We start from the raw sequence: 25,783 nt of genomic DNA on the forward strand, positions 1-25,783 counted from the left end.
GGTCCCTAGGTCTAGTTTAGCTCAGTTCTTGACTGGATTAACCCCACAACATTTTCTCGTCAGCAATATGGATTTGCCGTGATGTTTTCAACTTCCTATTTGACCTGAAGCCCAGTCATTTCCTGATGTCCCCAACTGAAATTTGTGCAATAATTAGGGGATAGTAGTTCTATTTTCAGATTGTCTTCCTTATTCCCTGCTTTTGTAATACAGGATTAAGAGTACCGGAAAATCTGAGGACATATACACTCTTGTTGCGCCAAAAAAAATACATTGCCCAACTGTTGAATTTTATTTCTATGATTTTTATTTTTATTTTCTCAGGCATCCCCCATTGTGCATGATCATTGGCATTTTTATTTTTCTACAGTATATCCTCTGTAAAGAAAATCCACTTATTGTAAAAAGAGTCAAAGGCTTCCTTTTGTCAAAGATTTGTTGCTAGGGCAAATCTGCAATAAAGCTGATGTTTCTTTGAAAAAGCTGTGCCTTCAGAAAATTTCTTTCTTTCAGTTACAGGGATCACTAATTTTTTTTTCTCTTTCCTCATCCACATTCCCACCACCAGATATCAAATTCTGCTATAAACATATAACAGATAATAGGACCAAAATATACAAAAGTGAGCATATTTTTGTCCATCAATCAGATTCCACCTATTGAATCTGCTGATTGCTATAAGTAAATTGACCAAAAAATCCCCCCAAGATCTGACCATCTTCAATTCACCCAGAAGTCCACAATGGAGACATCAGTAGTATAATAATCAAGGATCCACTCCACTTTTTTGTCAATCCCTAATTATGGAAAAAGGGAACCATGATTTTCTTCAGGAAGGAGATCAAAAGTCCTCCACTATTAAGAAATAGTGATGGATGGTTAAATAGAGCTCCACTTGAAGTTGGAAGGAGGCTTGACTGGAGAGTGGAAGGCAAGGAAAATACCACCACCAAGTGATGAACACGCCCTTCATTAGAATCAGAATAAATGGCCATGTCTTGTAGCTCCTTATTTTGGAGGTGGGAACAAACTCCCCGTCTTTTTGGCATGCGACACATTCCTGTCACAAGACAAGAATTAAAAACAAACAAACAAACCAAGAATGAACATGTCCTCTACAATCATACAGTCATTCCAATAATAATGGTACTGCTGGCAGATCGAAAGAGGCCAAATGCAACCCAATGGATAAAAGTTTGGCACTGAATGTGAAGGGACACATTATATATTCCATCTGTCCATCCATAACCCGGGGGGGGGAATTATTGACCCCCTCAGAGAGGGTGCGCAACTTGGGCGCCCTCCTCGATCCACAGCTCACATTAGAGAACCACCTTTCAGCTGTGGCGAGGGGGATGTTTGCCCAGGTTCGCCTGGTGCACCAGTTGTGGCTCTATCTGGATCGGGACTCACTGCTCACAGTCACTCATTCCCTCATCACCTCGAGATTCAAGTACTGTAATGCTCTCTACATGGGGCTACCTTTGAAAAGTGTTCGGAAACTTCAGATCGTGCAGAATGCAGCTGCAAGAGCAATCATGGGGTTCCCTAAATATGCCCATGTCACACCAACTCTCCGCAGTCTGCATTGGTTGCAGATCAATTTCCGGTCACAATTCAAAGTGTTGGTTTTGACCTATAAAGCCCTTCATGGCATTGGACCAGAATATCTCTGGGACTGCCTTCTGCCGCACGAATCCCAGCGACCGATTAAGTCCCACAGAGTTGGCTTTCTCCGGGTCCCGTTGACTAAACAATGTCGTTTGGCGGGTGCCAGGGGAAGAGCCTTCTCTGTGGTGGCCCTGGCCCTCTGGAACCAGCTCCCCCCTGAGATTAGAACTGCCCCCACCCTCCTTGCCTTTCGTAAACTCCTTAAAACCCACCTCTGCCATCAGGCATGGGGGAACTAAGATAACTTCCCCAGGCCTATACTGTTTATGTATGGTATGTTGTGTGTATGTTTTTTTAAATTATGGGTTTTTAGCTTTCTAATTATTGAATTTGTATTATATATTGTTTTCTGTTGCTGTGAGTCGCCCCGAGTCTGCGGAGAGGGGCGGCATTCAAATCAAATCAAATCAAATCAAATCAAATCAAATCAAATCAAATCAAATCAATAAACAAACAAACAAACAAACAAATAAATAATTGACGAGCCTTAATACTGAGCTTTATATGTCACCTTTCCCAGTATAGTTTGATCAATGCCTGAGTCCTTCGGGAATAAAATAAATAAATAAATACATAAACAAACAAACAAATGCCACCATTCCATTATATCTAGCCAAGCTTTATGTTGTCTTTTAGTTAATACTCACAAAAGTGGCAAAGTTGTGTCCATGCAATTATGAATCTTGTTTTGAAAGCAGCCATTTCCTGGACTCAACTGGACAGGGCTGGCCTCTGGGGAAACAAATGGATGGAAAAACTGGTCTCTGCTGGTCAGAGAACATTAGGCCAATTCCCTTGACATGCTTTTCAAGCTGATCAAAACAGCAATGCTCCCCATGCCTTAGAGTGGAATTAACTCACCTTGTTCATTCATTACAATGGGCTGATGTACTGAGGAGACAAGGTTTTCTGGCTCTTCTTCTATAAAATGCTTCCAAAACGTGAGTGGCAATGTTAGGAGATGGGAGATGACCTGTAGAAAGGAAATAATATTAGCCTCTGTCCAGCTTCTAATATCTCCCCCTTCTTTTTTCTCTCCCCCTGATATATATATATATATACACACACTCACACTGTATGTATATGGCTGTGTGTGTGTATATATACACATACATATACTGTACATACATACATACATACATACATACATACATACATACATACATACATACTGTGCTGGCTGCCCAAATTCAAATTCCAGTAAGAGTATGGCTAGCTGATGAGAGATAAATAGCTTGAAATAGATCTATACTAATCTCTCTTCATTTTCATTATCAGCAAATCTCTCTCTCTCTCTCTCTCACACACACACACATACACAATCAATTATATTTAAAGCAGTGTGGTTGATAGTGATAGAAATAATACAAATAACTATCCAGAGTCACTTCAACAGAGATGGATGGCATTTAAACTGAATTAATCAATGAATTATTCAAGTAATGCTCAGTGAAATCTCAAAGGAGGTTTAGAAGAATATTTGCTACAACCTAGCTACCAGGTTTTGCCTCCTTCTCACATTTGAAAGAAGCTTTGTTCTTCCAACCCATCCTGCAAAAGATAAGTTATTGCCATACAAAGGAATCAATCTTATAAAATCACACATTTTTTGACAAAGACCCAGAATTGTGCAGTGATGAGCCACTGAAAGCTGAAAGAAATTGGAGAGTCATCACAGAGGTTTACCAGGCACTGGTGTGGTCTGCCTTCCATAATGACAAGTGGGCTGGGTCTGGGAGTGCTGTGTCCGACTAGCAATGGTCCGAAGATACTTGCCAAGTTATGGCGGTCCATTTGACAATCGGGGCTCTGCATGACCCTATGGATGGAAAGATGGATCAATGGAAACAGTAGTCCGTGCTACAGCAAATATATTATTCATTTGTTCATTCATTCATTCATTCATTTTGTCAAGTACGCATTGGTAGTATACCAAGATCTAGTAAGAGAGAAATATTAGGACAGGGGACAGAAGGCACGCTGGTGCACTTATGCACCTCCTTACTGACCTCTTAGGAATCGGGAGAGGTCAACAGTGGATAGTTTAAGGGTAAAGTTTTGGGGGCTAGGTGATGATACTACAGAGTCAGGTAGTGCGTTCCATGCAATCAACTACTCGGTTACTAAAGTCATATTTCCTGCAGTAGAACTTAGAGCGGTTTACTTTAAGTTTGTATCTGTTGTGAGCTTGTGTGTTGTTTTGGTTGGAGCTTAAGTAGTCGTTGACAGGAAGGACGTTGTGGCAGATGATTTTGTGGGTTATGCTTAGGTCGTGTTTAAGGCGACGCAGTTCTAAGATTTCTAAGCCTAGGTTTGTAAGTCTGTTGTGAGTGGAGGAGTGGAGGGCTCTTCTAGTAAAGTATCTCTGGACATTTTCTAGAGTGTTTATGTCCGAAATGTGGTGTGGGTTCCAGACACATGAGCTGTATTCAAAGATTGGTCTGGCAAAAGTTTTGTATACTCTAGTTAGTAGTGTGAGATTACCGGAGCAGAAGCTACGTATTTCTGCTACATATCATTAGCTATTCCTAAAATGTGTATGTGTTTTACACACTAAGGTAAAGGATGGGCATTCACACATGAAGCCCAGTTTGGTTCAAGGCTAGTAGCTAAACCTAGAAATCATACCTTTTCCTTTAGAATGCTGAAAATATCTACAGTTTGAATGAAAACCGTACTTTTGCAATGGGAGATCATGAAGTCTGAAGGAGTTTTTAAAGAGTTATAATAGGCAATCCTTGTTTAGTGATGAGTCACTTAACAACCATTTGAAATTATGACTTTGGAAAGGGTAAAGCACTTCTGGCTGCTATAAAATGTTGTGCAGCCACCTCCCCTCCCGGTCATGTCACCACATTTTAGGCGTTTGGCAATTGGATGCCATGTGATTGTAATTTGCTATGTTTCTGCTATTTTCCAGCAGAAAATGACAACAAATGGTTATTTTCTGCAGTGGCACAGTGGTTAGAGTGGAGTACTGCAGGCTACTTCTGCTGCCTGCCAGCTGCCTGAAATTTGGCCGTATAAATCTCACCAGGCTCAAGGTTGACTCAGCCTTCCATCCTTCCCAGGTGGGTAAAGTGAGGACCCCAAAATTGTTGGGGGCAATAGGCTGACTGCTTAGAGAGGGCTGTAAAGTAAACTGCTTAGAGAGGGCTGTAAAGTGGTATATAACTACTAGACACAACTAGACACAAGAACAGGTTTTTTTCCTAACGCCATCACTCTACTAAACAAATAATTCCCTCAACACTGTCAGACTTTCTACTAAATCTGCACTTCTATTCTACTAGTTTTTCTCATCATTCCTTTCACCCATTTCCTCCCATGTTGACTGTATGACTGTAACTTGTTGCTTATATCCTAAGATTTTTATTAATATTGCTTCTTCATTGCTTATTTGACCCCTATGACAATCATTAAGTGTTGTACCACATGATTCTTGACAAATGTATATTTTATTTTATGTACGTTGAGAGCATATGCACCAAGACAAATTCCTTGTGTGTCCAATCACACTTGGCCAATAAAAATTCTATTCTATTCTATTCTATAAGTCTAAGTGCCATTGCTATTGCTATTTCATATGCTGGATTCACTTAATCACATGGTTGATACATAGGACACTTAATTACCATATGCTCTGATCCCGACCCTCCGAATCCGATCCCAATCTCAGAAATCACTTATTTTATTAAAAATCCCATTCTTTATATTAGAAAACAAGCGTACATGAGTGAAAACGCAAGTATTAAAACATCATAGAAGTAAACATTATCTTTGTAATAATTAACTGTAATCTATGGTCTAGGAAGAGCGCCAGAATTCATTCTTTATCCGCATTCCTGAGATAAAACTCAATTCTTTTCGCTTTTAAGCATAAGTCTTCTTACCAGAGCCTTTCCCAGCACAGCGTTCAACAGGGATGACAGGTTTGAAGTAAGAATCATGGTTTTAAAGCTTTATTCCAGCATACCCTCATTTTACGTCTCTTCCAAAGAATGTCCTTGAGACTCTATGCCCCCTTTCCCACAATCCCATACCTTTATAATACCTGGAAGTGACATCACACTTCAAAGAAAAATATCCAACAAAAACAACTTGTAAAACCAGCAATCTACGTCACAAATCATAATATCAAATTGAAACGACAAACTGTAAACATCGATTGACACAAATTTTGAATTACAAAGAAACTGAATGAACAGACCCTTAAACCACTGATACGTGTTGGCACTAGCAATTACGTCAAAAACATATGGATAAAACTTTAGGGAAATCTACACCACCTATGTGTTTAAATCACAGGCCGCAAAGCATGAAAGCCCCAGCTCTAACGCTGGCCTTCTACACTCTTCTTACTACTCCTCTTTTGCTCCAATTTCCTATCCCTCTTCCCCTCATATCTCTTTCCCCTCTTCCCCAACCCCCTCTCCTTCTTCTTTTCTCCCTCCCCACTTACGTGTACTATACAAGTAAATTATAACTGCTAGAATGTACATTATATATATTCCCTTTGCTTTTCTGTACCCTGTTTTTAATGTATATATTCAATAAAATTTAAATATTTAAAACAAAACAAAACAAAACAAAGAGCTTTGAATTAATACCTTTTACTCTGGAACTCCTCTCACCTTCAAAGCATTCTTTGATAGTGAGGATTAATCCAATTGTTTTCCACTAACATGTCTTCCTCACTCTCTGGCTGGGACCACTTCCCCAATGTCACATCAGCCCCTTCAGGCTCACTCAAGTCACTTTCTGCCTCACTCTCTGTTTCAACTGGCAAAGCCCCTCATCCAGGATGTCCAGAGGGGCCTGGCTCATCCTCCTCAGAATCTGACATGCCCCGAGGTTGACAAGGAACACTCACAACACCACTTAACAACTATCCTGACATTACCAAAATCCCAATCTCTCAGGGGGGAGCTGGTTCCAGAGGGTCAGGGCCGCCACAGAGAAGGCTCTTCCCCTGGGGCGGAACAACTTAATCAGTTCCGCCTCCCTGAGGGGAAGGATTGGAGCCAGGAAGTCAAGCCGTAGTAGAAAATGGTCCGACCATGACAAAGGCAACGTTTCTAAGCCCCTTAATCTCAGACCATTACTCAATTGCTCAGAGAGGAATACCATGTCAGGTTTGTGTGTCCCCCCTCGTGTGTCGGACCCTGTATTACTTGACTCAGGTCCATGGCTGTCATGGTGGCCATGAACTCCTGTGCCAGCCCAGAGGTTTCGCCGTGACGGCAGGTTAAAGTCCCCCATGACAATGAGTCTGGGGAACCCCACCGCCAATCCGGCTACCTCCTCGAGCAGCACAGGCAGGGCTTTGGACACACAGCTGGGAGGCAGGTACGTGAGAAACAAGCCCACCTGAACCCCTAAGTCCAACTTCACCAAGAGGGACTCGCAGCCCACAATCTCTGGAGCAACCGAGTCTATGTAGGCAAAGGCTCTCCCTGGCTATAATAGCCACTCCTCCCCCACTTCTCTGGGGTCGAGGTTGATGCCATATCTGAAACCCGGCTGGGCAAATTTCAGAGAGGGGGAACTCCTCCCTCCGGGCCCAGCCAGGTTTCAGTTACACATGCCAGGTCGGCCTCCTCATCCAGGATCAATCCTGGATGAGGAGGCCGATTACAATCTTAACATGCAATCCGTCTTGATAAATTTACAATCTTGAAAATGCCTGCTCCTGCACTGCAGTTTGATCTAAATAAGCAGTGTTATTCTTCTTCTGGCAAGACAGCCAAAACGCCTGTGCAAGTTCGTGTTCCAGTTGCTTGCAGATGACAGGTGCACATTGGCAGAAAAATGGTCTAATTATTCTTTTTCTGCATCAAGCAGGGAATGACTGGATGGCCTGTAAAACGTCTCTCCCAGTTCTCTAAGGTTTTCCTTTCTACGTCTAAATTTGTACTCACCTATGCAAATGGAGCATGAGAAACGCTAGTGTGTCTCTATTAGTCACAGGCAACTTCTTGACAATGCGGCAGAGTTCAGTATGGCAGGCAGATTCATCCAGAATTTCTGAGTGGAAAGAAAGGGTGATGCAAATCCTTTATCGCCTTTCTAAGTCATCCACAGGGTTCAATCGTTTAACCTCACTCCTTTTTTCACAAATCATCACTTTTCCCTAATGAAACTAGACTCACTGAAGGCATAGCACCTTAATTGTACAGTGACTCCGGAAGAAACGAAATAGTTTCCAAGAATCGAGCAATGTCAGGACAGACTTCAAAAAATACTACAGGTTTATTTCATGCTATCCACATCAAAAAGTCTGGTCCAGTATTATTATTATTATTATTATTATTATTATTATTATTATTATTATTATTATTAGATTTTTATGCCGCCCCTCTCCGTAGACTCGGGGCGGCTCACAACAATAACAAAGACAATGTAAGAACAAATGTAATAATTTAAAAAACACTAAAAACCCCATTATTAAAAACAAACATACACACAAACATACCATGTATAAACTGTATAGGCCCGTGGGAGATGTCTCGGTTCCCCCATGCCTGATGGCAGAGAGAGGTCTTAAGAACTTTATGAAAGGCAAGGAGGGTGGGGGCAGTTCTGATCTCCGGGGGGAGCTGGTTGCAGAGGATCGGAGCTGCCACAGAGAAGGCTCTTCTCCTGGGTCCCGCCAAACAACATTGTTTAGTCGACGGGACCCAGAGAAGGCCAACTCTATGGGACCTAACCGGTCGCTGGGATTCGTGCGGCAGAAGGTGGTCCCGGAGATATTCTGGTCCGATGCCATGAAGGGCTTTATAGGTCATAACCAACACTTTAAATTGTGACTGGAAATTGATCGGCAACCAATGCAGACTGCGGAGTGTTGGTGTAACATGGGCATATCTAGAAAAGCCCATGATTGCTCTCGCAGCAGCATTCTGCACGATCTGAAGTTTCCGAACACTTTTCAAAGGTAGCCCCATGTAGAGAGCATTGCAGTAGTCGAACCTCGAGGTGATGTAGATTCTGGTTTGGTTTTCTGCTGGCTTGGTAAGGGATGTGCTGTGTGGGCATGAACACATTGCGCGGCCTGTGCATGTGTAGTACTTAAAAAAAGCTTTTGTGCATGAGCAGAAGCAAAAAACAAGATGGCGGCACCTATGATGCTGCCGAGAGAATCGGTTTGGGGGCGTCGCAGGCCTGCATCACTGCCGGTTCTAGTTTTCCTCGGACAACTGCATCTCTGCACAATGAACTTAAAAGGATAATAGCAGTTTGCCAGCAAAGCATTTCTGGAACCCCAGATCTAAGACCTCCACCATTACAAACGTTGATTCTCCACGCCTCTTTTCCCATAAGACCTCACTTATATACTGTCTGGGTGTGGTCAACTGTTTCCTAGAGACATTCAATGTCTAGACTTTCTAGAAGGCGAATCTTCTAGAACTTTTCCCATAAAGATATTCCTGTCTGCTTCATGACCTTCTTACCATGGCATCTAATAGGGGCTCCTAGTCCCCAATGTCCCCCTCCTCCTCTGAGTCAGACATTACCATAATTGGGGTTTCTAAAGTCTAAAGGTTTTTCAGGTTCCAATTCACCCTCACTCTCACTCTCTGTCTCAGTGGTCAAGAATACTGGCCTAGGGTACCAAGATGGACTCGGTTTATCCGCCTCAGAATCTGTGACTAACTGAGCTGGTTGTGGACTGCCCTCTGTCTCAGTGGTCAAGAACACTGCCTAAGGCAGTGTTTCCCAACCTTGGCAACTTGAAGATATTCTGACTTCAACTCCCAGAATTCCCCAGCCAGCATTCGCTGGCTGGGGAATTCTGGGAGTTGAAGTCCAAATATCTTCAAGTTGCCAAGGTTGGGAAACACTGGCCTAAGGTACCAAGATGGACCCAGTTCATCCTCCTCAGAATCTGTGACTAAATGAGCTGGCTGTGGACCACTCACAACAAGGCTCATCCTTGTCATACCCTACATCACCCATGTTCCCCTTAGTCACTTCCCCTCCAGAGATATATCTGAGAGTCCCATCCCAACTCACCTGCTGCCTTCAAGAAAGCAGAATGCAGGAAAAAGGTAACTAAAGGCTCTTTCAGGTTCCTCAGGAAATCCTTGAGGATGCTACAGATCACATGTACATCATCCACCAGGTCGAAGGGAGGAAGAGCTCCTTGGGCAGCGAGCAGTTTGTATTTCCATTCACGCACGAGGGGTTCTGCCCCTGGCACTCTGTATAGTCTAGCCTAGAGGTGAGCAAAAGGCCAAGGAAATAATTACAAGGATGTGGAACATTCACAACCTAAGCAATTGCGGACTTGCAATGACTGACACCAGTCAAAAATCAGAGTGCTATCCCCTCAGGGAAGGAGAAGGCATCTAATTAAAGGAGAAAAGAAGTTATGAAAATTCTAAAGAGGCTCCTAGGAAATACAGTGTTCCCTCGATTTTCACGGGTTCGAACTTCGCGAATAGCCTATACCACGATTTTTCAAGAAATATTAATTAAAAAAATACTTTGCGGAGTTTTTTCTATACCACGGTTTTTCCCACCCGATGACATCATACGACATTGCCAAATTAATAATTTTTGCAAATAAATACAAAAAATTATTGTTAATAAATAATTATGTTTATAAATATCAGGATCACTAAGTGTCTTATTCAATGGTGAGTACCAGTAATAATGGTGAGTAAATGGTTGCTAAGGGAATGGGAAATGGTAATTTAGGGGTTTTAAGTGTTAAGGGAAGGCTTGTGATACTGTTCATAGCCAAAAATGGTGTATTTACTTCCGCATCTCTACTTCGCGGAAATTCGACTTTCGCAGGCAGTCTCGGAACGCATCCCCCGCGAAAATCGAGGGAACACTGTACAAGACAAAAATAAACAAGGGAACAGATTCATACAACTCAATGGTGGCGAAGTTCTGGATTTGCTCCCTCAACCTACTTCAGAGCACAAGGGAGGAAATGCAACCCCTGTTTGCAACTCTTTCATGGGACTAGGTCTTTTCTAGAGATCATGCATTTGAGGTGGATTTAAAAACCCCAACACAATCAGCAGCACTGAAACATAAAAAGGAAAAAGGCGAGAAACTACATTAAAAAAAATAGAGAGCAGAGAGTGAGGGGTGTGCGGGAAACTTCTCAGTGTTTAGAGATGTTTAATGTAAAGATCCACGTTTTATAAACAACAAAATATCAACTGAAAGACTGCTTATGTAATTTTCATTTTTTCATTTCATTTTATTGGATTTGTATGCCGCCCCTCTCCGTAGACTCGGGGCGGCTAACAACAGTAATAAAAACAACGTGCGACAATCCAATACTAAAGAAGCTAAAAAGCCTTATTTTAAAACCAATCATACATACAAACGTACCATACATAAATTGTGGAAGCCTAGGGGAAAGAATATCTTAATTCCCCCATGCCTGATGACAAAGGTGGGTTTTAAGAAGCTTGCGAAAGGCAAGAAGGGTGGGGGCTATTCTAATCTCTGGGCGGAGTTGGTTCCAGAGGGCCGGGGCCGCCACAGAGAAGGCTCTTCCCCTGGGTCCCACCAAACGACATTGTTTAGTTGACGGGACCTGGAGAAGGCCAACTCTGTGGGACCTAATTGGTCGCTGGGATTCGTGCGGCAGAAGGCGGTCCCGGAGATAACCTGGCCCGGTGCCATGAAGGGCTTTATAGGTCATAACCAACAGAGGGGAGAAGGCAAAAGCAATGAAGACGTTCTAAAAAAGGAAGGCCAATATAACACATGTTCTCTCAAGCAGACAATTATTACTTCTTCTGGACTGAATATCAAGAACATGAAGTGTATGAATTTTTTAAAATAAAAAATTGGGCTTTCATGATCAACATTTCTTCCCTTAATTTTCTAGGTCTTCTTGGTATGATCTTGTCTCTACAGCAGAATTGTCTTTGAAAAATGTGTTGCTTTGTTTTCAATTTTAGTTGATTATCCAATAAGTCTCTATATTTCCATTGGATAATCAACTAAAATTGAAAACAAAACAAGAACTGCAGGAGACAGGTGTGGATGTTGATTGGTGGCAGTACGCACAGATTAACTCTAGATACCAAAATGATGTTAGAATATTTATTTTTAAGAAAGATAATAATATACTTGGGAAATTATTAATCCAAAATCAAGGAAATTAATTGGGAAGTTATATAAATATCTAACAAATTATAAAACAATAGATTGGTTATTGAAAGATAACATGATTAGTTGGTGTAAAAATTTTGGAAAAGAAATAAATTTAGATACATGGGGAAAGGTATGGGTACATAATTGGAAAATAACCAAATCGATTTCCTTCAAAGAAAATCAAATTCAGATGTTCTGTAGATGGCATCTTCCACCATACAGGATTTCAAAGATGTTTCCAAACACTTCACCTATTTGCTGGAAATGTAAAAAAGAAATTGGCACATACTTCCACGCATGGTGGACTTGCCCCAAAGCTAAGATCTATTGGAATAAGATAGAAAAATGGTTAAAGGAAATTACAAATAAGGAGATTAAGAAGACTCCAGAATTTTTCTTATTAGGTATTACTGACACAAAATATAAAAAAGAAATATATTATTTAATAATCCACATATTAGTAGCGGCAAGAATTGTATTTGCGCAAAAATGGAAAGAAAAGGAAATTCCAAAAGATGAAGAAGTTTTAAAGAAAACTATGGAATGTGCAGAATTAGATATGATGACAAGAAGGTTAAATAATCAAATGGAAACAGAGTATTATAAAACTTGGGATAAAGTACATAATGGGTGGAATGTTAATAAAGATGATTAATGGTACAAAAATAAACTATAGAAACGTTAGATTTACTTGGTTGAATATATTATATACTGATATTTAATGGATAGGTCTTTAGTTCTATTAATTGACACAAAGAAAATGCTGAAATATGTAGATTTTACAACATATTAAAGATATTAAGAGATATGTTATTAACAACTTTATCTTTCTGTATTGATCTAATTATAGTCATTATTCTTTGTATTAGAAGACTTCTATGCCTAGCAGAGCAATGGTAGCTCCTTTACATGTTAAATGTTGTATGTCTTGTTTTGTCTCATATTTTAAAAAAATCAAAAAAAATATTCAAAAAAAAGAAAAGAAAAATGTGGTGCATTCAGCTAGGGACACTTCATGCTACCTACGCAGTGCTTACCAAAATTATTCTCATAAGTAAGATATCCAAAGTAAATTAGTTCACCCAGTGCATTAGTTATATAGAAACATTCCATGTTGATATCCACCCCCTCCATTTTTGTAAACTTGTCTAATCAGGGATGAAAATCTTAATCTCTGTGAAAGAGTAAAACCATTTATTTATGTTTGGAAAAGAAAGCTATGGTAAAGGAAAAAAATCCCAGTGCTTTGAATTTCAATAATGGAAGTATTGCCAATTCCATTGTTCTACTACATATGGAATTCCCTCGCATTCTGTAGAAGAAAAACAACATTCAATAAAGCTATAAAGATTTTTTCCCCAATGTTCTGAACCCCACTAAGTAAAGTTGCTTTGCAATATTTTGCAAAATTTGAGGACATCTCAGGGAAAAATTGGGTAAGCTTACAAACCCACTGTTTGAATGTCCTATTCTTTGCCATCACAAGATGAGAAAGGATACATAGTAATTTCCCTAACTGGACTGCGTGCACATCCCAAAAATCGCTACCGGAACATAGTTCCTTACCACTCCGGTAGCAGGCCAACAGTGCACAAAACCTTCCTGTGCCTATTTCTTGAGCGGTCACAGAACTAGCATATTTAGTTGAATTAAGCATTCCGTTTTTTTCTGAAACTTTTCTTTCCTTGGTTTTATCAAAGGTTGGCATACCAGGGTACGAAAAGCTCAATAAATTGCGTGCCGGTGGGTATTGGGACACGAAGCGGTGGAAGTGATGTGCCGGTGCCTGGAGGCTGTTGGGGCCTGGATGGGTGTCAACAGACTCAAGCTCAACCCGGATAAGACGGAGTGGCTGTGGGTTCTGCCTCCCAAGGACAATCCCATCTGTCCGTCCATCACCCTGGGGGGGGAATTATTGACCCCCTCAGAGAGGGTCCGCAACTTGGGCGTCCTCCTCGATCCACAGCTCACATTAGAACAACATCTTTCAGCTGTGGCGAGGGGGACGTTTGCCCAGGTTCGCCTGGTGCACCAGTTGCGGCCCTATCTGGACCGGGACTCATTGCTCACAGTCACTCATGCCCTCATCACCTCGAGGTTCGACTACTGTAATGCTCTCTACATGGGGCTACCTTTGAAAAGTGTTCGGAAACTTCAGATCGTGCAAAATGCAGCTGCGAGAGCAGTCATGGGCCTACCTAGGTATGCCCATGTTTCACCATCACTCCGCAGTCTGCATTGGTTGCCGATCAATTTCCGGTCACAATTCAAAGTGTTGGTTATGACCTTTAAAGCCCTTCATGGCATCGGACCAGAATATCTCCGAGACCGCCTCCTGCCGCACGAATCCCAGCGACCGATTAGGTCCCACAGAGTGGGCCTTCTCCGGGTCCCGTCAACTAAACAATGTCGGTTGGCGGGCCCCAGGGGAAGAGCCTTCTCTGTGGCGGCCCCGGCCCTCTGGAACCAACTCCCCCCGGAGATTAGAACTGCCCCTACTCTTCCTGCCTTCCGTAAACTCCTTAAAACCCACCTTTGCCGTCAGGCATGGGGGAACTGAAACATCTCCCCCTGGGCACGTTTAATTTATGCATGGTATGTCTGTGTGTGTGACTGTTAGCATATGGGGTTTTTTAAATATTTAAATATTTTAAATTTGCCTGATTGCTTATGATTTGTTTTTTTACATGTTGTGAGCCGCCCCGAGTCTTCGGAGAGGGGCGGCATACAAATCTAAGTAATAAATAAATAAATAAATAAATAAATATTTTAAGTGATAGGGAGCCCGCCGTAGAGGGATGAAAGAGCCACATGCAGCTCCAGAGCCGTGGGTTGCTGACTCCTGGGCTAACCTAATTCTAACTCTATATTCAGACACATTAATTCTATGTTCAGATAGCAACAGCAGAGAATTTAGTAAAGATTTTTTAAAAAAATCAACAGGGAGTGAGAATAAAGTTTATCTGCAGAGCAAAGTAGACTACATAATGAATTGAACATTTTGTAGGTTATTTTTGCCCACCTTTCCTTTGGAATTCCACTTACGTCTTGCAGGCCACGTTTCTCTATTTGAACCACACATTGAACCACAATGGGGGGCACCAGAGGTGGCTTGGAAGGCGCAAAATCAGCCAGTATACCCTAAGGAAGAGATGGGACAGACATCAGAGACCTCTCTGCATCAGATCTCAATTCCCCAAACTGTTTTTCCCAGGTAATGCCTCCCCTCCAAATGTATCTTTTTCTTCTATGTACGCTGAGAGCATGTGCACCAAGACAAATTCCTTGTGTGTCCAATCACACTTGGCCAATAAAAATTCTATTCTATTCTATTCAAATGGAGGGATTGAGAAATTAAAAACCAATTCAATGATATGCTGGGGTTCTGCCATCAGGTGGCAGCATTTAGCCGATCTTGGCTGATCTCAAAGAACAATAAGCAACTACAGTGATCCCCCGGTTATTGCGTCCCCGACCATTGCGAACAGGGTAATTTGCGATTTTTCAACCCGGAAGTCAAAACACCATCTGCGCATGCGTGCCCTTTTTTCTATGGGCACGCATGCGTAGATGGCGCCCGGCAGATCAGCTGCTGGGCGGCTTCCCTGGGTCTTCCCCCTCTTGCTGGCGGGAGGGCGAGCAGCGGGCATCAGCAAGGAGTTTCCCCACCGCCCACGCAAACTCCTCGCTGCCGCCCGCCCTTCGCCCGCCCACGCCGTTCATTCTCGCCGCTTTCGAGCTGAGTCCTGAAGCGAATTCGCTTCAGGACTCAGCTCGAAAGCGGCGAGAGCGAGCGCGGACAAGCCGTTCGCTGGCGCTAGCTCTCGCCGCTTTCGAGCTGAGTCCTGAAGCAAATTCGCTTCAGGACTCAGCTCGAAAGCGGCGAGAGCGAGCGCGGACAAACTGTTCGCTGGCGCTAGCTCTCGCCGCTTTCGAGCTGAGTCCTGAAGCGAATTTGCTTCAGGACTCAGCTCGAAAGCCCGCTAGCGAGGAGCCGAAGATTGGGGGCGGCGCGGCTATTTTAAAACGTCGCCGCTGGCATGGGGGGCTTGCCAGCACCCCCCGGACCCCCAACCCGGGTTTGGGGGGCTGCTAGGAAGCCCCCCATGCCGGCGGCGACGTTTTAAAACAGCCGCGCCGCCCCCAATCTTCGGCTCCTCGCTAGCGCTGCGGAAGTTAAAAACACCATCTGCACATGCGCAGATGGTGTTTTTACTTCCGCAGCGCTACTTCGCGAAAACCCGCTCGTTGCGGGGGGTCCTGGAACGGAACCCTCGCAACGAGCAGGGGATCACTGTACTGTACTGAAGATCACTTGGAAGTTGTAGGCCTGCAAAATTAAGCAAATTATTTTTGGGGGGAAGAGCTCCCATTCCTGATAAATGGCTTCCATGTTATTGCTAAAATAGCTGCAGAGTTCGTGTAATCTGAGGCCCTGGAATCAGACTGCTGCTGTTCAATGCCATGTTGGTTATGAATAAAACTCCCCCTATCCGGGACCTGGTCTCGGATGAGGAGGCCGACTTGGTGTGTGTGACTGAGACCTGGCTGGGTCCTGAGGGAGGTGTTTCTCTCTCTCAGTGGCTTTTGATACCATTGACCATGGCATCCATCTCTGCCAACTGGAGGGGTTGGGAGTAGGAGGCACTGTCTTATGGTGGTTCTTCTCCTACATATCAAGTTAGTCACAGTGTTAGTGGGGGGGGGGGGGGTTAGAGGTCAGTTCCTAGGCCCCTCCTGTATGGATGGTCTCACCCAGGGGTCTGTCCTATGCCCCCTAGTGTTTAATATGTACATGAAACTTCTGGGTGAGACCATCCGTCAACATAGCGTGAGTTACCATCAATATGCTGATGACACTCAACCGTACATTTCCACCCTGTGTCAATTCAGTGAAGCAGTAGAGGTAATGTGCTGTTAGGGTCTGGATGGGTGCTAACAGGCTCAAGCCCAATCCAGACAAGATGGAGTGGCTCTGGGCTTTGCCTCCCAGGGACACTTTCATCTGTCCTTCCATTACCCTGGAGGGGGAGTCTTTGACCCCCTTGGAGAAGGTCCACAACTTGGGAGTCCTCCTTCAGACACAGCTGAGTTTGGAACAACATCTTTCAGCTGTGGCGAGGAGGACATTTGCATAGGTTTGCCTGGTAAACCAGTTGCAGCCCTATTTGGACAGGGAGTCTCTCCTTATTCATGCCCTCATCACCTTGAGGATTGATTACTGCAATGCTACCTGGGGCTACCTTTGAAGAACGTTTGGAGACTGCAACTAGCCCAAAATGAAGCCGCACAAGGTGTCATGGGCCTACCAAGGTATGCCCATGTATCTCCATCACTCCGCGAGCTGCATTGGCTGCCAATTGGTCTCCAAACACAATTCAAAGTGTTGGTTGTCACCTATAAAGCCCTATATGGCTTAGGACCAGGTTACTTACGGGATGTCTCCAGCCTCATGTATCCCAGCGACTGATCAGAGCCCACAGAATTGGCCTTCTCCAGGTCCCATCAGCCAAGCAATGCTGGCAGGCAGTCCCTAGGGGAAGGGCCTTCTCTGTGGCAGCTCCAACCCTCTATATCCAACTCCCCCCGGAGATTTGCACTGCCCCCAATCTCCTGCTCTTTCCTGGCAGGCCTGGGGCCATTGAGCGTGGACACTCTGCTCCGGCCGATACCATGACTAAGATTTGGGATGAATGTGATTGTATGGTTTTTTAATACTTGGGTTTTTAGATTAGTTTTATAATTGGGCATTATAATGTTTTTGCACTGTTTTTTATATGTTATAAGCCGCCCTGAGTCTTTGGAGAAGGGCGGCCTGGAAGTGCAATAAATGAATGAATGAATGAATGAATGAATGAATGAATGAATGAATCAATCAATCAATCAATCAATCAATCAATCAATCACCAGAAGTTAAGTTCCACTTGAGCATGACTGTACCATTTGAGGAGTTTGCTCACCTCTTTCACTCTGGAGTAGGCACCTGACACACACTGCAGGGGACACTGTTCTTTGCACTCTGGATGCATTAGAAGCTGACATGACTGACACCTAAGTGCCTTCCTCCCAAAGCACAGGCGGGATTTGCAAACGACACACCAGGCCAGACGAATCACCTAGGACAGAGGACAAGAAAGACGATGAACACAGCGCAGGGAAAAGAAGATCCCAGCAACCGGCTAGGTTCCACAGAGTTGGTCTTCTCCAGGTCCCCGTCGACTAAACAATGTCGTCTGGTGGGACCCAGGGGAAGAGCCTTCTCTGTGGCGGCCCCGATCCTCTGGAACCAGCTCCCCCCGGAGATTAGGATTGCCCCCACCCTCCTTGTCTTTTGCAAACTCTTTAAAACCCACCTCTGCCGTCAGGCATGGGGGAATTGAGACATCTCCCCCAGGCCTATATAGTTTTATGTATGGTATGCTTGTGTTGTATGTTCTTTTAAATAATGGGTTTTTAGATTTTTAAATATTGGATTTGTTCTCTGTACATTGTTTTATTATTGTTGTGAGCCGCCCCGAGTCTGCGAAGAAGGGCAGCATACAAATCAAATCAAATCAAATCAGATCAGATCAGATCAAATCAAAAAGTAAATAAACAAACAAACAAACAAACAAATAAATAAATAAGGCACTGGGCCTTCGCAGCTCTGGCTGTTTCTAAAATAGACAAATCTAGACTGTAACCTTTGCCCTTCAGCCCAATAGTCTTTTTCTTTGAAATCTCAGAATGTTCATGTTCTTTACACTTTGGAGAAAGGTGTGAAAGGAAAGCCTCCGGGGAGTCTCACTTGGGAGCAATCCTTAAGGTACTCCTGAAGTAACAAAGCACACAGGTCTTAAAAGCCAAACTTAGCTGTACAGTTCTGGAAGTGAGTAGACATTCTCTCCCCCACCTACAAAAATAAAACCTAGCATAGAGACAACCTGGAATTACCATAATAGGAAAAATGGGATAATCCTAGACTAGGCCAAGTCCAAAAATGCCAGGGAATTTCTAGAAGACTGGCACTCTGATAAATCAGCCATCAATAGACATTAACACCTATAGCATGGATCCTCAAACTACAGCCCGCGGGCCAAATCCTTTAATCCGGCCCGCATGTGCCTACCATACACCGGGCATGAGGCTGCCTCCCATACACTGTGCCAGAAAGAGAAACACAGGTGGGCAAGAGAGGGGAACCTTTTGCTCCTTTGACCGAAAGGCGGCTGCTGCTGCTACTTGCTTCCTCTTCCTTCCCATGCTGAAGGGCTCCCCTCTCCTCTCGCTCCTCTCGCTCGCTTGCTTTGTAGCTGGCGCCTTTCCTTCACTGTGGTGACTCCTCGGTTTGGCTGAAACTGAGTTGATCTGGCCGGGGCGAAGTGCCCCCTTTTGCCTTTCCATGGCCAGACGCTCCGGGAGACAGCCTCATGCCGGATGTGTGGGAGGCAGTGCAAGGGAGTCACCACAGTGAAGTCGTTTATTCCCTCTCCAAGAATCCAGACAAATGAAAACACTCCATTTGCTCTGGGCTGCCCAGAGTGTTTTTTTCCTCTGGGCGCTGACAGAGGTTTATTCCCTCTCCAAATGCCCAGACAAAGAAAAATGTTTTGTTCGCTCTGGACTGCCAAAGCCTCCTTAAGCGCCACCGAAATGCTCCTCTGGCAGCCCAGAAAAGCCCGAGATGGCTGGGATTAAAGGGGGAATGGCATGAAACTGGTAGGCCCTTTGTGCCGCTCTCAAATTTCCTGGAAAAATTTTCCAGGCTCGGGTCCTTAAGTAGAAAATGATTCTTAAGAAGAGGCAAACAAATCTTGAACACCTAGTTCTTATCTAGAAAAGTTCTTAAGTAGAGGCGTTCTTAAGAAGAGGAACCACTGTACTTTGTTATGTTAATACAAACTATAATTCTATATTTGTATGACAAATATAAATAAACAAATAAATGAATGAATGAATGAATGAATGAATGAATAAATAAATGAATAATAAAAAGACATTAACTTCAAGGTTAACTTCAGACCAACAATCAAGTAAGTGAAACCCCAGTGAAGAAACTGCCAAAGAGCCATTAATAAACAGCCCAACTAAAGAATCTCTGAGACCTCCTTCCACCTACACAGATAGGCAAGACGCCAGAATATAAACTGACAGAAAACAGCACTCCTTACTCCCGAGCCCTGATGATGTTACCTAGCAGGGTAATGAAATGTCTGCAACAGGGGCAGATTCCCATTCCTGCCACGACCTGTCCGCTACACATACAGCTTCGCCTCACCTGCGTGCACGTGTCTGTGTCCCAGCGTGTTTTTACTTCTGTACATGTGTAGGAAGCAAAATCTCACAAGGGGAAGCACGCACGTACGAGATTAGGGCGATTTTTTTTTTGCTTTCACGCATGCGCGGAAGCAACAATAATCACCCAAATCTCGCGGCCTCCTTTGCCGTTCTGATAGTAAGCTACTACTGGTCTGCAAGAAAACAAGCAAGTTCATAGAGCACCAAGAACCTGCTCTGACTGTAATAGTTTAATCCAGGTTTTCAAACTGGGTAGAGTTTCCATGAGAAGCTAAAGGGTGAAAAGGTTTAACTGAAGACAGCCAGGGGAATCATAGCCATTTTTTAAAAAACATGAAAACAACCGCATTCCAATAACTAAATATTGACTTGCTTCGTTAAAACACTAACCTTCAAGTAATTAGACATTCATTTCAGAAACTCTAACCCTGCATTGCAGTAAATAGTTTACTTTTTATTCTTAAAATAAGTGGTTACTATTTTGGAAGCCAATTGGTGTTGCTGGAGTGGTGGCTTTTCTGATGGATGAATAGTTCCCCCGAAGACAGGTCCAATGGTCTTGCTTCCAACCTGGCTATTTTGTCTACCAGATTCATCAGTGCTATTCCAGACAGAAGTGAGCTATGTCAAGAAAAAGACCCACATTTAGCATGAGGAATACATACATACATTACATGTATACATACATACGGAGAGGGGCGGCATACAAATCTAATAAATTATAATTATAATTATATATATATAATGACACATACAGATAGAATTGTCGGCTATCAATAAAATTAACTGCCTTGGAAATGGCCCTGGGTTGGGCCGAGAGGCAAATAAGGAGCTGTGACGTTCCTTCAATACACCAGGGTGATTCGACACAAAACTATGTAACCCTTCCCTGGTGCAGAGCTGAAGGGATTGGATACTGTAGCCTAGAGGATAATTCTCTGCCTTACAAGGCAAAGGTTGCAGGTTGAAGTCCCAGTGGGTATGGCTAGCTGATGAGGCCAAAATAAGACCGAAATAGATCTATCCTAGTCTCCCTTAATTTTCAAATTCAGCCAAAAAACCCCCCAAAACATGTGACATATATATATATATATATATATATATATATATATATATATATATATATATATATATGTGTGTGTGTGTGTGTGTGTGTGTGTGTGTGTGTGTGTGTGTGTGTGTTCGTAGATTTTCACGGGTACAGGTATGACAGTCTTGGTATATTCGGGTTTCTTCCCGTGTAGGATTTGGAAATTTCTGGCGACGTTTTGACGAGGTCCCACTCGTCATCTTCAGGCTGGTGTTTCTGTCCTTGTTCTCAGGCGAACACTGCGAGACCTAAGCTGCCTTCCTTCTATAAATACTGGTGGCTGGGTGTGGTTTGATGGCTCAGCAATTTCCTGCTGTGTAGAAACTTCCTGGTGAGTCAGTGGGGTAACAATTGGGGTCGTTGATGTAGCTGAGGTATGCTGATTAGTTAATGGTTGTAGATTAGGCGTGATATCCTGAGTAGTTGGAACTTGCAGGCTACTTGATTGCTTTACCATGTGTGTTCTGAGTCTGGTTTCTATGGCTGGGATACGTTTGAGGGCTGGTTTCCAGATGTCTGGTAAGCGAGAGGTATCATCCCGCTTGTTCATATTTTGGGGATGTTTTTCTATCTCGATGGCTTAGGTTGCAGGTTGAAGTCCCAGTGGGTATCGAGCCATCGAGATAGAAAAACATCCCCAAAATATGAACAAGCGGGATGATACCTCTCGCTTACCAGACATCTGGAAACCAGCCCTCAAACGTATCCCAGCCATAGAAAACCAGACTCAGAACACACATGGTAAAGCAATCCGGGGCGGCTCACAACAATAATAAAAAAAATATTCCAGCGAAAACAAATCTAATATTAAAAAGCACATAAAACCCTATCATATTTAAAAAAGCAAACAACATATACATACCCAAACATAAATATTAAAAAGCCTGGGGGAAAGGTGTCTCAACTCCCCCATGCCTGGTGGTATAGATGGGTCTTGAGTAATTTACAAAAGACAAGGAGTGTGGGGGCAGTTCTAATCTCCGGGGGGAGTTGATTCCAGAGGGCCGGGGCTGCCACAGAGAAGGCTCTTCCCCTGGGGCCCGCCAAATGACGGGATCCGGAGAAGGCCAACTCTGTGGGACCTTATCGGTTGCTGGGATTCGTGTGGTAGCAGGCGGTTCTGGAGGTACTCTGGTCCAATGCCTGTAGCTTCTGCCTCTAGACCACAGGATCTGATGCCTTCGGCTTTGTACTAGGGAGGGGCTATATGTTTTTTCTGTTGGATCACCCTGGTATATTGAAGGAGCGTCACAGTTCCTTTTTGCCTCTAGGCCAAACCCAGGGCCATTTCAAGGCAGTTAATTTATTCATAGACGACAACTATATTCTGTATGTGTATGTATACATATATACACATACATACACATACAGAATATAGCAGCACATATATATACACACATACAGAATATCGCTTGTCGGCTATGAATATACATGCACATATATATACATGCACATACTCAGAGCAGGACAAAGCCAAAAACTTCAGCCTGAAGATGGTGAATGTGATTTCGCCGAAATGTCACAAAGACACTCAAAATATTACATGGGAAAAAACCCAAACTCACAACAATCTATATACCTATACCCGTAAAAATCTACAAATATATACAGTGGTACCTCAAGATACGAACCCCTCGTCTTACAAACAACTCGTGATATGAACCCGGGGTTCAGAAAAATTTTGCCTCTTCTTACAAACTTTTTTCGAGTTACGAACCGGCGTTCGGAGACTGCTGGGAAGCCACGCGGCTGTTTTAAAAGGTGACAGCCGGGCGGCGGGGCTTCCCAGAAGCCTCCCGAACGCCGGTTCGTAACTCGAACAAAGTTCGTAAGAAGAGGCAAAATTTTTCTGAACCCCGGGTTCGGTTCGAGAGGTTACTGGGAAGCCCCCCAGCCTGCCTGTCACCTTTTAAAACAGCCGCGCAGCTTCCCAGCTGTCTCCGAATGCCGAACGCGGAAGTTCGGCTTTGGCGTTCGGCTTTGGGAGACAGCTGGGATGCCGCGCGGCTGTTTTAAAAGGTCACAGCCGGCCTGGGGGGCTTCCCAGCACCCCCCCCGAACCCCGGGTTCGGGGGGGTGCTGGGAAGCCCCCCCAGGCCGGCTGTCACCTTTTAAAACAGCCGCGCGGCTTCCCAGCAGTCGTTGAAAGCCGGTTTTTTGCGGGGGGTTTTTTGGTTGCACGGATTAAATGACTTTACATTGTTTCCTATGGGAAACAATGTTTCGTCTTACAAACCTTTCGTCTTACGAACCTCCTCCTTGCACCAATTAAGTTCGTATCATGAGGTATTACTGTATAACATATTTTTGCTGAATTGAAAATATGAATACAGTGGTACCTCTACTTAAGAACTTTTCTAGATAAGAACCGGGTGCTCAAGATTTTTTTGCTTCTACTTAAGAACCATTTTCTACTTAAGAACCTGAGCCTGGAAAAATTTCCCAGGAAATTTGAGAGCGGCACGAAGGCCCAGCCAGTTTCCTGCCATTCCCCCTTTAATCCCGGCCAGCTTCCTGCCATTCCTCCCTTAATCTCTCGGATTATCTTGGAGGAAGCACAAAACTCTTATCAGGACAGGCCAAGTGGTTGCCAGAAAAACACTATAGAAGACTCTAGGTCCGTGATTGTGAACCTATGGCACGCGTGCCCCAGGTGGCACGCAGTGCCATATCAGAGAACATGCGAGGCATTGCCCTATGTCAGCTCCAGCTGAACTTTGGCCTTGTGGAAGGCCGTTTTGCCCAAAAACTGCCCAACGGGCAAACCGGAAGTTTGGAAAACAGATTTCCGGTTTGTCCATTGTGCTGTTTTTCACACTCTGGGGTTTCAGGAAGCTTCCATGAAGCCTTTAGAATACAAAAAACAGCACAACAGGCAAAACAGAAATCCATTTTCCCGAACTTCCGGTTTGCCTGTTTGGCCATTTTTTTAACCATCCCAGGATTGTGCATGCACGCATGCTAACACACGGACACACCTGCTTTTGGCATGCGAACCAAGAAAGGTTTATCATCACTGCCCTAGCTGGACTGATAAGGATCAAGCAATCACCAAGCTTGAGGCTGAATAGCTGATGCCTTTATAGCTTAGTGATCATACCAATCAGGACTTAAGAGGGCTATCATTTTCTCTTGGCCCTTCCCTACCTTATTTGATGTCAAATTTAAGTTTCTGCTTTGCAATATCACATTATCTCATTTCTTTTGCCCAGCCATTCAGTGAAATAGCAGGTTTGATAATGGCAAGAATGGCAGATTACATCTTGAATACCTTTTCACTTGTGCATTGATTGACGGATACGTACATTGTTAGTAAAAGCTCCGGAGCGCTGTGAGTGCCTGGCTGCTACTGATGGTTGAACCAAGGGGGCCAGGGACAAACGCTGGAAGAAAAAAAAATGTAAGCATGAAAACCGCATGAGCTTATTACATGGAAGTACAGTGGTACCTCATCATACGAACTGAATTGGTTCCAGGAGGCGGTTCGTAAGGTGAAAAGTCCGTAAGATGAAACAATGTAAAAGGAATCAATGTAAAAGCAAATAATGTGTGCAAATCCTTCAGGAAAATCCCAAACTTTAGAAGGGAGGCGAACAGAGGGCAGGGAGGAGCAGCTAAAGGGGGCGGGTGGAAGAAGCAAGGCTAGGCTAAAGGGTGAGTGGGAAGGAAGAAAGGCAAGGGGGCGCCCCTCCCTTTTCTTTTTTCAAAAGACACAGTTTCAGTGCCTTTGCAAGCATGCAAAATCTTTACTCCTCCAAGCTGCCCCTCCCTTTTCTTTCTTAAAAAGACACCGTTTCAGTGCTTTTGCAAGCATGCAAAATCTTTACTCCTCCAAGCTGCCCCTCCCTTTTCTTTCTTCAAAAAAAGGGGGAAAAAGAAACCCCTTCATCCCAGCAGCAGCTGCTTGGGTTCGTAAGGTGAAAATAGTTTGGAAGAAGGGGCAAAAAAATCTTAAACACCTGGTTCGTGTCTTGAAAAGTTTGTTAGAAGAGGCGTTCATAAGATGAGGTACCACTGTATAAATATTTTTTTGTTTCTTCTATCCTACAAAAGATTGGTAGGTAAAAAAAATCGGTGTAGGTGTCAAACTTTTGAGAGATTTGAAATTAAAAGACACTGTGGTTGCATGTACAAAACTCTGCTTTCCCCTGTCCAGCAATAGTGAGTTTATAAGCTGCTGAGAGTTCTTTGAGTGCTGTAGGAAACAAGACAAACAAACAACTATTCTGCCATGGCATTTTCACTTACCATTCTGTTTTTGCTTTTGACAGGTCTGATCATCCTTATATCCTTGAAAACAAACAAACAAACAAAAAAAGCTTGAGGGAGGACATGGAGATATGTTATCCACAAATTACTTACAATAACAATCATTTCCTTTGGGACCATCTCCTGCCTCTCCCAGCAATCGGTTAGGGTCCACAGAATTCGCCTTCTCTAGGTCCCGTCAGCCAAACAATGGCAGCTGGTGGGCCCTCGGTAAAGGGCCTTCTCTGTGGTGGCCTCCGCCCTCTGGAATCAACTTCCCCCACGGAGACCTATATGGTTTCTACTCTCCCATCCTTTCAAAATAACTTGAAAACACATTTGTGCCGACAAATGCTGTTGAACTGGTCA

General features: G+C 43.7%; 1 protein-coding gene across 13 annotated transcripts in view; it reads right to left on the bottom strand.

Moving 5' to 3' along the window:
* Positions 1 to 284: 284 nt before the first annotated feature.
* Positions 285 to 25,783, bottom strand: part of LOC139154371 (rac GTPase-activating protein 1-like) — a 41,492-nt gene continuing 15,993 nt past the window's right edge. For all 13 annotated transcript variants that reach the window (XM_070728896.1, XM_070728885.1, XM_070728921.1 and 10 more), the window contains 11 exons: positions 25,415 to 25,456; positions 24,472 to 24,549; positions 20,554 to 20,697; positions 17,760 to 17,915; positions 14,845 to 14,940; positions 9,688 to 9,889; positions 7,593 to 7,698; positions 3,358 to 3,490; positions 2,533 to 2,644; positions 2,319 to 2,403; positions 285 to 1,060 (listed from right to left, as the gene is read on the bottom strand). In XM_070728896.1, the coding sequence (XP_070584997.1) occupies positions 1,009 to 1,060; positions 2,319 to 2,403; positions 2,533 to 2,644; positions 3,358 to 3,490; positions 7,593 to 7,698; positions 9,688 to 9,889; positions 14,845 to 14,940; positions 17,760 to 17,915; positions 20,554 to 20,697; positions 24,472 to 24,549; positions 25,415 to 25,456 (1,206 nt within the window). In that variant the 3' untranslated portion in view covers positions 285 to 1,008. The remainder of the gene's footprint in view (positions 1,061 to 2,318; positions 2,404 to 2,532; positions 2,645 to 3,357; positions 3,491 to 7,592; positions 7,699 to 9,687; positions 9,890 to 14,844; positions 14,941 to 17,759; positions 17,916 to 20,553; positions 20,698 to 24,471; positions 24,550 to 25,414; positions 25,457 to 25,783) is intronic.

The sequence above is a fragment of the Erythrolamprus reginae genome, chromosome 1 (genome assembly GCF_031021105.1).
Source record: "Erythrolamprus reginae isolate rEryReg1 chromosome 1, rEryReg1.hap1, whole genome shotgun sequence".
Lineage (NCBI taxonomy): Eukaryota > Metazoa > Chordata > Lepidosauria > Squamata > Dipsadidae > Erythrolamprus > Erythrolamprus reginae.